Source organism: Centroberyx affinis, unplaced genomic scaffold (assembly GCF_046629955.1).
Source record: "Centroberyx affinis isolate AG114_WGS23_722 - 3 ecotype Tasmania unplaced genomic scaffold, CSIRO-AGI_Caff_v1 ptg000623l_1, whole genome shotgun sequence".
NCBI lineage: Eukaryota > Metazoa > Chordata > Actinopteri > Beryciformes > Berycidae > Centroberyx > Centroberyx affinis.
The window spans coordinates 357,796-373,419 of record NW_027279252.1 but is presented as its reverse complement, the minus strand read 5'-3'; the positions used below and the strand labels follow the sequence as shown (position 1 = coordinate 373,419).

General features: G+C 40.1%; 1 protein-coding gene across 1 annotated transcript; it reads right to left on the bottom strand.

The window, feature by feature from the left end:
- Positions 1 to 5,534: 5,534 nt before the first annotated feature.
- On the bottom strand, positions 5,535 to 8,832 carry LOC139643553 (programmed cell death 1 ligand 1). The gene is made up of 4 exons (XM_071518725.1): positions 8,662 to 8,832; positions 8,473 to 8,569; positions 7,746 to 8,114; positions 5,535 to 7,469 (listed from the first exon to the last, which is right to left on the bottom strand). The coding sequence occupies exons 1-4, from the start codon at positions 8,662 to 8,664 to the stop codon at positions 7,102 to 7,104; spliced, it is 837 nt and encodes a 278-aa protein (XP_071374826.1). The 5' UTR covers positions 8,665 to 8,832; the 3' UTR covers positions 5,535 to 7,101.
- Positions 8,833 to 15,624: the final 6,792 nt, after the last annotated feature.

Here is a 15,624-nt window from a genome sequence, read left to right as displayed (position 1 = left end):
GCAGATTTCTTGTTCTTCCTCCTGAATATGCGGGATAGCCAAGAAAAGAAGCCACACTTCTTCTTCTTTGGTTTTGTTGACAGGCTGTCTTTGGCACTGGAACTCTGAGGTCCTGTAGGTTTGACCAGTTGGACGGGTGAAAGTGTGTTTTCCAGGGTCAGACCGGACAGATCCTTGATGTCCTTTACAGTTTCAACCACAACTCCAGCAGAGAGGACAGTGACTTTTGTTTCCTCACAACATTCAGGCTGATGCAGGACGGTGACAGAGCTTTCAGCAGCGGCCTCAGTCTGTGCACAAGAGTCAACCGTTTCTGTCTTGATGATAAAAGGACATTGTTCTTCCTCCTTCTCCAAGTCCTGGAGGAACAGCATCAGTTTAGAATCAGCTTTGATGATTGGCTCCCACTCATCAAGATGATCTTGAGTAGGGGCATGGTGTGAAGAGCAGGCAGCCATAAATGTAGAACTCACTGATGAGGAAGCATTCATGTGCTTTTCACCAAGTTCCTCCTCCTCCAGGAGGACTGAGAGGAACTGCATCAGGTGAGAATCAGTGCTGCTGACAACAGGTTCCCATTTGTCAAGCTGGTCCAGAGTCGGCCCATGCTGTGGGGAGCGGTCAACTGCAAATCTAGAGAGATGTGATGAAGCACAGAGGAGCTCCTCACCAAATCCCTCCTTCTCCAAGTCAAAGTGGGATTTGACCAGTGGCTCCCACTCATCCAGGCAGCCCAGAGTGGATCCACAGGGTGAGCAGCAGTCAGCCACAAATCCAGATGTGTCACATGGGGGAGCATAGAGGTATCTCTTTCCAACTGCCTCCAGGTGGTAGTCATCGTCAAAACCAAAGGGGGAGTGCTGAAGCTGCCACAGTCTCTCAATGATTTTGAAGTCATCAGTCATTGGAGCCTCATGGGAGGGAGCCTCAACAAGGCGGAGCAGGTTGGATTGAGCCTTAACATGCTGAGCTGGGTGGATGGATGCTCCAGCATTACCTAACGCTGTGTCTTCGGTCATGAGAGGAGAGTCTTTCTCTGTGGGAGGAAGGTCTCCTTTGTCCATATCCAAGAGAAGTTTACATGCTGATGAAGCTGTGCTGACTATTGGTTCCCATATATTGAGGCTCTCAAATCCACAAGCAGGTTTGGAGCCGAGACCAACAGCAGACTGAGGTGAAAGGTCACAGTTGAGCTCAGCAGGACCTCAGGACCAGAGAAACTAGAGGCTTCAGCATAAAGGTATTGCTCCTTATTCAGGACTTTCGCAAACATGCAGTTGAAGTTTTCATGGCGATCGTCATTAAGGGCATTGAGTCGAGCGACCATTTGCATGGATGCTGAAAGAAATGCAATGGCAACATCTTAATAATCAAATAACCATAAGGCCACCTGATGTAGCTTCATTCAAGGTCAACATGCTTCATCATAGCTTAATCTTATGCCTTTCATCATAGTTTTGGTTCAACAACGAATCTAACTGTGAATTTACAATGTAAATCAAACTAAGGAAGAACTAGACACAAATGCAAATCCTTCAACACAAACAACTAGGCTATCCTGACTGTCTGTCTCTTGTTTGTCTGTTCAGCAAAATCCTCTGTACTAATCCTGTTAAATAATAAAATTATAAATACATGTGGCTTACCAAGATGGAAATCACTCTCCATGGTTTCCTTTCTAAAAGGTAGATATTGTTGATGTTTCTCCAAATGAATGCAATGTGAGTTTTCTGTCTCAATGTGCAGGTGAACAGCGATCAGAGATGAAACTGTGAGTCTGAGTCTGTGTTCAGGTCAGTCTGTCTTTATGACACTGACATTCTAAATTCTATGAACTCTGCTGCATTCTGTCCAGCTGCATTATGACTCATCAGATGAAGCTCAGGCCCCAAACTTTGATGACAGAGATGTCCCACTTCGTACATGGTTTATAAACTACACATCATTAAAAAACACAACGGAATATTTGGAATTTGTATTAAGATACTGTTTTTTTTTTTTAATGGAAAACATCTATTTATTGCAAATTCCTGTTGCACTTTCACTGTTTTAAGCCACAAGTTGGCTCACTCTAATCTTACTACTACCTACTACTATTACTACTATATATTACTATTACCTATTACTACTACCTACTATCACATCTGAGGGGATACTTTATGAAAATAAAAATAAAAGTTATTCATCTTCAATTCAGCTTTTCAGGTGTAGAATTTCTTTTTTCCAGAACAACCTGTGCATCTTGTTTTGTTACCCTGTAACTACAGCATTGTTATTTTATTACAAACTAGTTACACCGTAATTAGCGGACTGTAAAATAAAGCTAGTTACCATACTTTTACTTCTACTCAAGTAAAATATCAGCAAAGTAGCAATACTACTTGAGTAGGACATCCTAGTACTCCTTCCACCACTGTCAGTATGTTTCATATTCAGGAAACAGTTGCTTACAGCTGATTAATGAAGGAAATACAGCACAGTTGCAGGATGGGGAACTACTATGGCTATCACTGTCCATCCATATATACGCCCACATTCCTCTGTCTGCTTTATCTCTCCACCTCATGGCTCAGTTGGTCAGTTCATGGTTAGCTACACATCACAGTCAGGTTCTTGCATGCTGGAGATGATGTGGTCAGTTAGCAAGAAGATCTCAGGCTGGTTTCCTAGAACTACTGTGTGTAATGAGAGAATAAATGGAGGGAAGGATGACAGCTCAATTGAAGGATGGAGAGAAGGGGATTATTCTCAGAATCCAATTTCCTCTCACGTGAGATTGGTTTATAAGGGGAGTAGGAAGAGCTTTGAACTCATGTCTGGGTTCATCCGGATCGGGTCCAGTATTCACTTTCATATCATCTAATCCTACTACTTTACTAGTCAGGACGCTTTGTACTTCATTGTGAGATGAACTTCATGTGAGAGAACATTAGATTAATTACAAACAGATTCAATCAGTCTTCACATTGTCACATACTGTAGATGATCTAAATGTAAAGATGGAAGAATGGCTGGCTAACAGGTAATGCAGCAAACAGTATCTGATTAGGAATAATTGGGAGTTGTATAAAAAAACCTGAAATCCTGAAAAAAATACAGTCCTGAAAAATCCCATACAGGAAACAGGGGTTGACTACACATGTTGTCTTTCCAACCTCAGTCTGACTTTTCCAGTCTTAATGTTTGGACTGTGGTGGTCTAGAACACACAGCAACTGGATCTTGAGGATTTAGGAGGCTATTGATGATAGCGATAAGTAAACTCTCACCATTGCAATGCACTGCAGTGTGAGTCTGTATTGCTTAATACAAGAAAATACAGTGCCACACGTTGGACTTAATACCTTCGACAAAAGCCATAAATAAAATTGTTAAAATTAGAAACTTCCCTTTTAAAAAAATGATCTCCACAAATAAAGGATAAGATTTGGCACACAATGGTTTGTACTGTATGTGCAGAATGCAGGATTGGCGTCATTGTGCCACTCAAGCTCTGCATGGATGCCCACATGTGTGTTTCACATGGCCGAGCTGTCAGACACGCAGACAGTGAAACTAACCTGGGTGAAGTCTACCTCCTGCCAACAGTTCCGTACAGGTGAGTGTGTGTGTGTGTGTGTGTGTGTGTGTGTGTTTAAATCTGACAAAGTTTGAATTGTACTGCTGTAGATCGTGTTGCTCTGCTCTCCTTTGAACAAAAATGTGTGAGGCTGATGTGTGAGAGTTTACAGCCAGGTGACATTTGTCTGCACCGCCAGAGTAATGAAATAAAAATTGAAAGGTGAGAAGAAATAGGCTGCTAAAGAAAGTATTGAGGAAGGTATTCAAGTAGCAGAGACATTTTCATAAAAGCAATTTATAGGGAAATTAGGTGAGACGCTTGTCTTTCTGTTGGACTGCTGTGTTTTGATTGGCCCTATACCAGTTCCATGAAAGTCTCTGCTTGAAACTTATATTTTTTCACCAGTCACTCAGGGAACCGTCTGTGTGCATTTGGATATGTAGGACTGAAAATGAAAGCAAATGCAACAGATCAGATTCATAACACCCACAGCTGTATCAGTTTGAGGAGGAATCGGATTGCTGTTCTAATCAGAGTGCTTTTAAAAACCATGCATATCTAAGCAGTGGTCTTTTAGAGAGACTCTTTCATTCATCTGCACAAAAAGAAGAAAAACAACAAATTAGAGAAAATCCAATCTATTGTCTTTACACAAGGCATCAGCATCACCTCACCATGGCAACAGGCATCCCATACCGCAGTGTTGCGATCTAGGGAGGAGAGCATCACCACAGTTCTGTTCTTCTCGCAGACCAAATGGTTGAAGTATATCAAAGCCTGGAAATAACCTGTGAATGCATTCCACATCAAATGGAAATAAGGTAGATGTGGGTCCGCACTTGGCTGCAGTGTCATAATCTTTGGTGTTCACCCATAGGAACATGACTGTTTGCCTCTAAATGTCTGAATGTATCTGTAGACTGTGGGCACATTGAGGCATGAATGCATCTGTGTTTCCGAATAGATAGCAAACAGTGTTCTGTATGCTATGTACATTATCAGTGTTTTACTAATAACATTGATGGATATATGAATATAGATGGTGCTTTGCAAAAAATACACCAAAACATGTCTCTTGCACTGTACTGCATATTAAAATCTTTCTGCCATATAAGAAAAATAAATAAATAAATAAATATATAAATACAATATATATAAAAAAAATAATTTCTAACCACTTAATAATTGTATATATGTGGATAAGAGGATAAGATAAACATGGATGAATAATTACTCTTCCTTTGAAAGAGAAAATATTCAATTTAGTGAATGTAAATATTACTTCTCAGTTGATGTGGATATTTATTATTATTTGGGGGTGATCATAAATACTGTTTAACATTCCTCTGAACCTCATGCATAAATGATGTGCCTCCCTGCATGTATACTGTAACTTCATAGTGTGGGTGCTATGGAGATATTACTGTGAGTGAAAGAGATTCTTGACAACATGTGCAGTTGTTCTCCTCAGACGGTGGCTCGAGCTCGTTGTGACCGCTTATTGATTAACCCATCACAGCGACCTGTGACCTTTAACACCAAGCTTTACAACAAACACACGCCCTTACACTGCCCTTACACTCATGTTCACTGATCAGATCCATAGTCTGCTTGCTTGTCTCTATTGATCTCCAATGTGTCTAATTTTCTTGCGGCTCTACTGGAGCAAATGAGTGTAGTCTTTTCTCTCCTCCAAGGTAACTGATCTCTTGTGCCTCTGCTCTCTGCAGCGTCTCCTCGGACCGCGTTATCTGGCCTCTTAACTGGCTGTTTTGCTGCAGTAGTTTGGTATTCCAACAACAACGCCCCAGGGACAGACCGCTTTTGTCTGCCTTATACTGTGGAAGCAGCAGAAGAGAAACATGAAGTTAGGGAAGCACTATTTGCTCCCATACCTCCAAACAGGGCGTCATCAGCGACAAAATATAGTGTAACATCCACACATTTTATTTAAAGTAGGTGAAGAATTGCTTGTATTTCCAATTAAAAATGGTTGTCTTGTGATTCCAGCCAAACAATTCCCTTTAATGGATTTCTCCTCACTGTGTAGCCAACATTAGCATGATGGAAGCTACCTGTGGGAACATAATTATGCAGCACATTTTCTTGCTTGGTTTACCATCTACTGACAACCATGCCAATTTTCTCTCAGTGGGGACTAATAGGTAAAGCTTTCTTTGTAGAAGGGGCTTACATAACATCTTCTCAACTTACAATTTATACAGCGTTCATAATTCATTTGTAAAACATTTATGGAGCATGATTACATAACAGACTTTAAAAGAAAACACTCCTTAGACAAATGCAATTAACTTTATTATGTCTCTAGATTGACAAGATTTGCATTATCATCAGACGCATTTCCATTTGTAATGTCCACTTATGACTGTGTCATTCAACATGTCAGGAGCCTGATGTGAACGGAAAGTGTAAACTTGAGTTTTGTTCCAAAATAAGATATCCAAAAATGACACATTTGTTCAAATCATGTACACAACACATTCTGCAGATTTGGGATTGAGTGCTGGGTACTGTTGGGCAAATTTCCTCTCCATCAGAGTGTTCGTATTCACAATTTCTGGAAATAATAATAATAATGATAATGATAAATAATAATGGGTGAAGAGGGTTAACAGGTGTAGCCCATTCTCTCATGCTCCTTTACAGCATATGGAATTCATAGGAGGTGATAGTAGTGAAAGACTTATCCCTCTGCTGCAGAGATGAATACTCTTGGATGGGAACACTGCCTCCTTGTGGCTAACAGGAGGAACTGGAGGCACATCTGACTTTGAACAACTCACACGTTACAGTGTGTATTCAGTCACCAGCACATGAAAATATGAAAATATGAAATCTAAATAGAACAATACTGAATGAACAAAATGGCAATTTCAGTTTTTCTGTTTTTAAAGCATTACATTCCAGAAATACAGTATATGTGACAGTATCAGTCTCTCTTTATTCTCATTAGTTCTGGATGATAACGCTGGAATAGTGCAGTGCTTGTCTCTGGAACAGACATGCTGCCTTTCTCAGAGTAAAGCACATAAGCTGTCAGACTGTATCTTTTATTAGATAAGTGCTGTGCTGCCATCAAGTGGGGAAGTTTGATTCCAAAGATGGAACTAGGCCTCTACCAGGGCTCTGAAACCATGTGCCATGAGGGGCTGAGAGTCTGCAGGTTTTCATCCCAACCAAACACTACACCAGATTTAACTGATGAGTTCCTCCTCTCTTGTTGAAGTCGTACTAATCAGTGAAATCAGCTGCTGCAGTCTTGGCCTTCCATGGGCACACGGTTGCTTATTCTTGTTATAGGGCTTTGCAAACAAATTACAGTGCATCTTTAAAATCAAACTTCCCCACGTGATGGCAGTATTGTACAACAATTCCAAGTAGTAGTTGGAATTTCAGTGGATGGAAACAAACGTTCCACTACAACGAACCCAAATAATTCTGTGTTTCATTTTAATTTCTCATATGTCATATTTGAACTTTTCTTCATGCCTGGTGCCTGGGAAGTTTGTGCAGTTCGTTTTAGATGATGAATTTCACCATGAGGGTTCCCACCATGATACAGATCCACTGCAGTTTGACGCTGCTTCCTGATGATGTGTCAGGTATTGGTGGCTTCACCACATCTAGCTTCTGACTGGAGAGATACTTCATGCTAGCAGGTATCCACAGTGAGCAAGTGTAAGGCTGGCTCATATCTCCAGGCTGGACCTTTAGGGTGCTCGTCACATTGTACAGTCCATGTTGGTCCTGCTCTGTCTGTGTGGTGGCTGAGTCTGTTAGGTTGGAGCTTCCCTGCAGCCAGTGGACCGTCCCGTTGGGGTAAACTCCATGGAACTGACACTCAACGTGAGACTGATTGTTGGAGAAGTCAAAACTTCCAAGGCATTCTGTGAAAATCAGGGACTGTTTTAGAAAGATGATACAAGACAATGAAGACTGTCTAGAAAAATGCTATCAGACATTTTCACTGGTTTCATATTCACTGGTGTTTTACATGTTCAATCTTTCCAGATTCTGTATTTTAGGTGTGAGTTCACTGAAAAAATTGTGAAATCATATTTTCTTTTCCTCCAAAGCATGTGGAAAAAATCTGCCAACTGCCCCAGTGGCAGATTTTTTCCTCCCATCTGATATGAAAATAAAACTTGGGTGAGTCAACTCACCTTCTAGTGTCACAACAGTTCTCCTGTTCTCTACTCCGAGACTGGAGTACAGTTTGCAGATGTACTCTCCCTGGTTGGCTGGCATCATGTTGGTGAGCGTCAGAGTGAGCCTGTGCCTGTGCTTGTTGAGAGGCTCTGCTTTGCTTTCACACAAAACTTTGTGGTCAAGTTTGCCATCTTCAAGTTGACACAGATGTTTTGATTCCGCAGTCATCCAGGCAAATTTCTTGATATCGAATTCGCTTGATGAGCTGACATCACATTCCAGAGTCACGTTCTTACCACACTGTGCCGCTACCTGAGGGCTGGTCTGCAGCTCCAGTTCTCTGGTTGACTGACGACTGAATGTATTGTTGGAGAGATGGATGACTGGATTGGGAGAGAGAGAGGCCATAATACAGTCTGATGAATCAATCCTGCAAATCATTTCTTTAGTTTGTGTCTTAGAGCATCATTCAACACACACCCATCTTCTCATGAATCTGTTTTCATGTCTGCTCTAATGAAGGTCTACCTATTTCTTCTCTTACAGAGGGCAAGACACAACTTGAGTTTTTTTCCCCTCCTGAATAACTTTTTTTAAATCCACATTTTGATGCGCTTCATCTTTTCTTAAAGAATATCAACACACAAAAAGTCATCCTTGAAAAAAACGAAGAAGAATTTCTGACAAACTTTTGGAGCATGCCAAACATTTCTTTTCATACCACTGAAGAAACACACTCACCGTTGCTGCTGCCGACTACTGAAGTGAACCAGACGATGGAAACCCAGCCAAGTACGAACTCTGTCCTTGCACGCAATATGAAGCTCAATTCCTTAAACTTGAAATTAATATTTTCTAAGATTAGATGAACCAAATCAAAGCCAACTAGATGGACACAACATGAAGCATAACAAGTTTGTTTATACTTACCATGATGTTCCTCTGAATACACTGCTAATAAATGTACTTATTTCATCCAGTCAAGGCCTTCTCCAATAGAATAAACACATATCAATGAAAGGTTAGCTCCGTTTAAGTCTACTTCATTCAACGTGCGTGAGGCAAAGAGGGGCTTTGTGTGTGACAGAGAGTCTGCTGACTCTTCCTCAGCATTTTGAATACACACCTCAGGTCATGTAGCATCAGGTTTACACTTGAACGTGTGCAGGCAAGCCATTAGCCTGCTCAGGAATGAGTGGTGAACAATGCTTAAGGTTGAGAGTCAGAGAGTGGAGTGGAGCTTCAGTTATCTGATCAATCCTGTCTTGTTTATAAAACCCTGAACTTGTTTAGATCATCTAAAGGAAAACATTTTGATGCTCATAGTCTCATCCTTTCATATTCTTTTTACAGGTTAGCTCGGCTAGTAAATATATCATAGAAACTGTTTTCTTTTCTCAAGATTTTAGCTTATATTTTATTCTGGGTAGGCTTACTGTTATTTTTATCTCTAAAATACAGACTATTTATTGTTTCTTGAATGTATGTGTGTAATTAATAATTTCTAAATACGTATGTATATTGTTAATAGTTCATCAGTATTCCAGATCGAACCAGTTTTGTTCATCTCTCTACCGAGACAAGAATCTCCATCAGCCCCATGGCCAAGCACACATCCTCATGCCTCTTTTACTGCCAAGAGCAATCTTTCCACTAGTTTGTGTTGCAATGTAAACACAGTAAACAATTCTGTCTCTCCCTGCATTTAAAATAAGACAAGTCCCAGAGGTTAGATATAAACATCTTAACAGTTTTGAAGGTCAGTGTTGCTGATTCCATTTGATTTTCTCTGTTTACAATTTCCTCTGAGAGCAATGAGCAATCCTCTTTGCGACACCCACACATTACAGTTGGATTGAGTTTGTGCTGTTCTAGGTAGATGAAACAATTGCCATTGTTGCTGCAGTTATTGTTGAGGCACACAGAGAGAAAAACACAGAAGGTGGGCGTTCATCTGACAGCAGGCTGATTGGTGGAAATTACTGCACTGTATTTCCTTCAGAATGAGTGAATTTGGTTAAACAAAACAAAAGGAAAGCCTGTCCAACGAGACAGCCATATAGCCGAGTCACAGATTAGCAGCAACACCAAACAAGTTTCCCACTAAACTTGGGGTTGAGAATAATCATTCATATTTTCCTGAGTGTCAATAACGGGTCTCAGACTAAATGCACTGACTGCATCAATCTTAGATTTCTCATTGAATTCTTAAAGATCTTCTGAACTGAATGCAATGGATTTGTGTTTTTCCTTTTGGTCCTGGGGAAGAGTGACTGGGTTTTTTCCTTATTGACCGTTTCTCTTTCCTGGTTTTGTTTCCTTAGTTTGTTTTTGTTACTCTTGTATATGCAGACATTTTTCAGTGTACTGCCACGGGTGAATTAAGAGATATGGTGCTAGCAGCTGATTTCAATACTGAGAGTATGGCTTATCATTTTGAAATTTTGACTTCATTTATTTCTATATATATACCTGGGTGGAGAAGGTATGTGTGCTGGTGTATGTGTGCGTGTGTGTGTGTGTATGTAGTTTATGTATGTATGTATTTGCACATGTACATCTTTATGTATACATTTTCATTTTGCCAATATTATTATTGTTATTATTGTATAATTTATTTTACTTTCTGTCTGTTACTATTTTTAATTTGTTATTTTTATGTATTTATTTATTTTTTCTAAGCTGAACTTAGTATAAAATGTCAACCTCTTTTGCACATCATATTTCTGCTATGTTATGTTTACCTATTTAACTGATTGTATGTCTGCAGTTTTTTGTTGAAAATTAATAAAAATTTGGTAAAAAAAAAAAAAAAGATTTCTCATTGAACTCCTGCACTCCTCTATTGACTTGTTTTTTGAACGTTCAGCTCTGTCCGTAATTTAGACTCCTATTGTAAAAGCTTCTTTTTAATCACCCAGCGGTAATAAGAGCTTCTGTGGGTCTTGCCAGAAAATGCATCGAAAAGCGAGATTGGCTTTGAGCAGTAATTACAGTCCACATCTAATCACAGCAGCATTAAAACTGACCAACTGTATGAAAGACAGCATATCAGCCTCTACGCAGGGGGGGCATTCAAATCTCTATCCTCATTGATAAAACTAATGACAGCATTACCCTTCAAAAAGGATGGGCCAGAACCTTCATAATGGCTTTTACTAAATGAACTCCAAAGTAATCACTTTCTTCATCCGTTTTTCAGGCTGTGGTTGATAAGAAGCCCTCCGGCATGACGAACAGGCTGATATTTTTCTACTGCTATAATTCATCATGTTAGTCATTAAAGGTCACAAGTTGGGTTTCAAAAGATGTGTGCTGGCATTCTTATGGACCTATGATGTCCTCATGTGGGACAATTAGCACAAACACACACACACACACACACACACACACACACACACACACCAATTGTTGCTCATGATGTAATGTGCCATTTCTGTGGATTTCCCCATTACACTTTTTTTCCCATGATGATAGTTACTCATGTAATGACTACTACGCTACTGTAAAGACTGTTGTTTTCTATAATACACTCATCTTGATGCCACCAAGATTGATTGCAAAATGCCACTCCTGTTTTTTTTTGTCCCTGATAGCATCAGATTCATCTGAATCATAACGGAAACAGCCTGTTGTGCTTTTAACCATGTGTGCTTATGGCATGGAGGAGATTCTGATCTACCAGTGTTGTGCAATCATTCTCACCCTGACTCATTCAACATGCTAAACCTCTGGAAGGTGATGACATTATGTTTTTAAGGTGGGACTTGAGCTTGGGGCACTGGTGTGAAGACTGAGTTACATTTACAAGAACTTTACAACAACTTTATACCAGCTTGGCAAAGTAAAGAAGACATGACATTTTGGATTGTATAGTTTTTGTGTTGAACAACACAAAATCCTTTCTATTACCTGGTCATTAGTGGTTGAACATTGTGTTCATCAAGGAGTTTTTTTGCTGGTAGTGTCTTTTTGGAGCAAACAATGAAAGTGTTTACATAACAGATTTTGTAATGTAGCAATCAGTTGAATTTGGTTGAGCTGTCATAGCTTGCCCAAGAATATTCTGCTGTTATGCCAAATAAACAAACCATACTGGCTGTAATTAAATTTATGTAAGATAACAGACATGAATGCTGGGCCAATTTCCCAGATCCCGATTCCAAGCTAAAAGCCGCAGGCATATTCCTTGGTTCAAGAAGCGCTTCAACTCCTGTTTTTTCTGTTAATCACCTGTCATCAATATAAAAAGATTTATCTGTCATTTTGTGAATCACAGTGTAACATTGGCCCTCAGGATATGTTGGATTTGCAATTTATTATTGCACATTTCAAAACCACAGAAAAGTTCCTTCCATTTCTCCTACAGCGTGCAGTTTTAGAGCAAACAGCATATTTTATTTGCCTTTGATTATGGTCTTGTGGAACAGAGTTTTGTCAGCACAGTGAAGCAGGCCCTTAATTCTGAGATATAAAAAGCAAGTGATCTGTTGCCATCAGCTTGATACTGGCAAGGAATGCAGCAGAAATTACATTCCTCAAGGTGAGATGACCAGACGCCAGCATCTCCAAACGCTGTTGTGATCCAGGGTGAAAAGCTAGTCAGGCATTCCCCCCTTTCCTTCCTGCCATTACACCACAGAAATGACAAGTCACTCCTCCCAGGGGCAAACTAGGACAAGATGAAATATGGTTGAAATGAGTGAGGGAGTTGTTGCATTGTCACACTCCTCTTTGGCTGACAGACAGAGACGAGAGGGGGCACGAATGTGTGAAACAAAGTTCGTCTCCTCAAGAAACAAAAACAAATGAGAAAATTTATGAGACTATTTTTTCCAGATAGGCGTCAGAGTCCTGCAGAATGACTGATGAAAAATAAGTTGTTAATGTGATTTGTATTTCCAATGCACTGTTAGATGCAGGTTGAAAAAGCACAGGTGCAGTCTTTACAGTGTGTTTTCCACTTTTAGTTTGGTTAAAAAGTTCAGAGTTAGCTACAGTATTTACCTGTCAAGCCTTGCAAACCTGCAAACATTTGTACAGAGGCTATTGCTGTTTTGCACTATCATGAACTATATTGTATGAATCATATTACTGTACAGTCAGCAGTGGTATCTATTCCTGTTTTGGCCAGAACAATATTTTCTCATCTCATCATTGGGATCGCTAAATGATGGCTAGTAAACACAGTTCAAAGAGTCCAAGCCAGTGTGCAGATATTCTCACTGAAGCTTTTCCACAGGACTTCTCCCTCACCCAGCAGTCTGGGAAAGATGCTGTTTCCCCCGAGGGCGAGCCTTCCATCCTAACCAGTGGAACCGTTTCTCTCATCTCTCTTTGCCTTGGGTGACAATAACCTGCAAACAGCGCGGCACTACAGAGAGATGCCCATCGCTTCTCACACACCTGTCAGGAGGCTAGAAGAGGGCTGCTGATGATAGAAGAGGAAATCCTCACCTAAGACTTTCTTTACTGCTCCTCAAAGGAACGGCTCCTTCTTTTCCTCAGAAGGTGAATAAGGCATTAAGTGAGGTGTTTTTCCATGCACTGCACAATAGTACTGCAAAGCATGGAGGAGGCCGAGCCCCACCAGAGATGGTGTTTGTCTTGATAAAATATAAACGAGCCAATTGTCTTTGAAGAATGTGTGTGCTGCGCCGTGGGAAAAAGGCTGACTTGGAGGTTGTGACCCCTAGGCTGCTCTCTACCACCAACATCGCTGACACGGCTAAAGTCCGCAGATTAACTCCCCACTCTGTTGTTTCATGATATATAGAGTTACAGGCCTAGATCTTATTCACAACCATTCTCAATATTTTGGTGAAAGTCTTGAACCGTACAAAAATGCCAATGTATTTTGGTATTTCACTTCAGAGTGGGTGAAATGTATCTACTTAATCTTCAAGAGAAAAAGTTGTTCCTGATTAGGGTAAGATAACATTAAGTTTCCAAATTGCTATGTCATATTTCTCTGTATCAGTGGGCAAATAAATTTCACCCCCTCCATCTCAACTTGTTTTTTACAACCGACGGCACATTTGACATTTAAATGGCATTTTAATTGGTTGGCTACTTGGAAAGTAGAGTGTGTAATTTAAAGACCCCATAAAATGACACATTTACTTCTTTGATTTGATGTATTCCTGTTGAAACAGGATGTTGGGGTGAGACATAACGTAGTGAGAGTTCATTCAAAAGTCTAAACCAATGGAAGATGAGATTTTATTTGACGGGAGGGGTGGAGGGGTGGACTGTTCAAAAATCTGTGGTTTTATTGTTTGGAGTTTATATTTACGCCTAATGGTACAGCATTAAAGATATACTGTTTTCCAGGAAGTAAAAGTAATGGGAATTCATTTCATGGGGATTTTAATAAAATGGTCGGAACTTTCTCTGAATTGTGGGAGTCAATATGGCGACATCAACAGGGCAGTGATAAGTTATGAAGCATTCTGATCCATCTGGCGGCCATGTTGGAAACCACCACGTAATTCCAGTGGAATTGCGTAGTGTGACTTGCTGCGGTTAACTTGTCATTGGCTGTTCCAATAAGGCACGAAAAAACAAACAAAATCAAGGGAAAATAACAAAAACAAAACAAAACAAAACAAAACAAAACAAGATGATAATGGATAGCCTTAATCAATTGCAAGCTAAAGGCAGAATCAGTACAGTACAGGGTCTGCACAGATCATTTCATATCGGCAAGACATTTTAACTAGCTATAGCTTTCCAAATATGGGGAACAAAATGTCTGAATGATTGCTAGCATATACAACACCATATACTGCTTTTGTTGTGTGTTTGGGGATTTGTTTATGCAGCTGGTGATTTACTTAGCGTTACCTAGCTGGACTAAGTCTGAGGCAAACATTACTATAAAATAACGTTACTTCCCTAAACTTTGCTACAAACTACAATTGCTATTTCTATTTCACTAATCAGATAACACTGTATCATTTTAAAGCGTGTGGAAGGCAAACTGTAATGGGTATCGTAAAATAGCTTATATTGACACATACCGTCATATTTTCCATGTGTTCATGTACTGTAGGTTGAAGGATCACCAGTGGAACGAGGTCTTCTAGCTTGTCAGTGGTCTTCCAACTGGCTGTCGGGAATGGTTGCTATGGTATTTAAAAGGCTTCTGCTAAAGGTCTATTCTTCAGGTTCTGAGTGGATGGCAAAGAGGAAGATTCACCCTAACCTGTGCTATCTCCCTTAGAAATTTATAGTTCCTCTCTGCCAGCCCCTGTCGTGCATCGCGTGAAGAATGTCGGTTACACACATCTTTTAGTTGCTGTGACATGCACAGCCACTTAGGTTTTAATGGAACTGAGACTTGATGGAACCCTATAAATGAACATAATAAGTTTCCTACACCCATATTAGAGCATTGCGAGTGCTGTGCCATTACTCTCAGTAACATTAATGGGTGTTATGGACATTCATGGCAATGCAATACAGGTGATCTATCTGTGAGCTTTCAGCTATCTGCTGAGAGCCTTTCTGTCAGGAATATCTGATCATGTGTACCTGGCTAGTGCTGCAGCACCGGCAGGATGGAGAGGAGGAAATGAAGAAGACTTCAAATAAAATCTTCCCTTCTTTCGAGCTTCCATGAATGGAGTCAGAGTCAGTGTCAAAAATCAATGTGGCTCACCATGGGATTGGCAGTTAATTACAGATGATAAAAGCATGGCACAAGCTGGTCTCCCCTGCTTGAAACATGTTGAATTACTATAATTAGACAGCTGCTAATGGGAATAAAAGACGTAGTCAAAGCAACGCTATGTATAGAAGCAGGCAACATGGAGTCAGGGGTTGTTAGCTATACTGTCATTTTCTTTTCAATTTATGTTTTCATTGTGTAATGAGTTTAACTAGATGTTG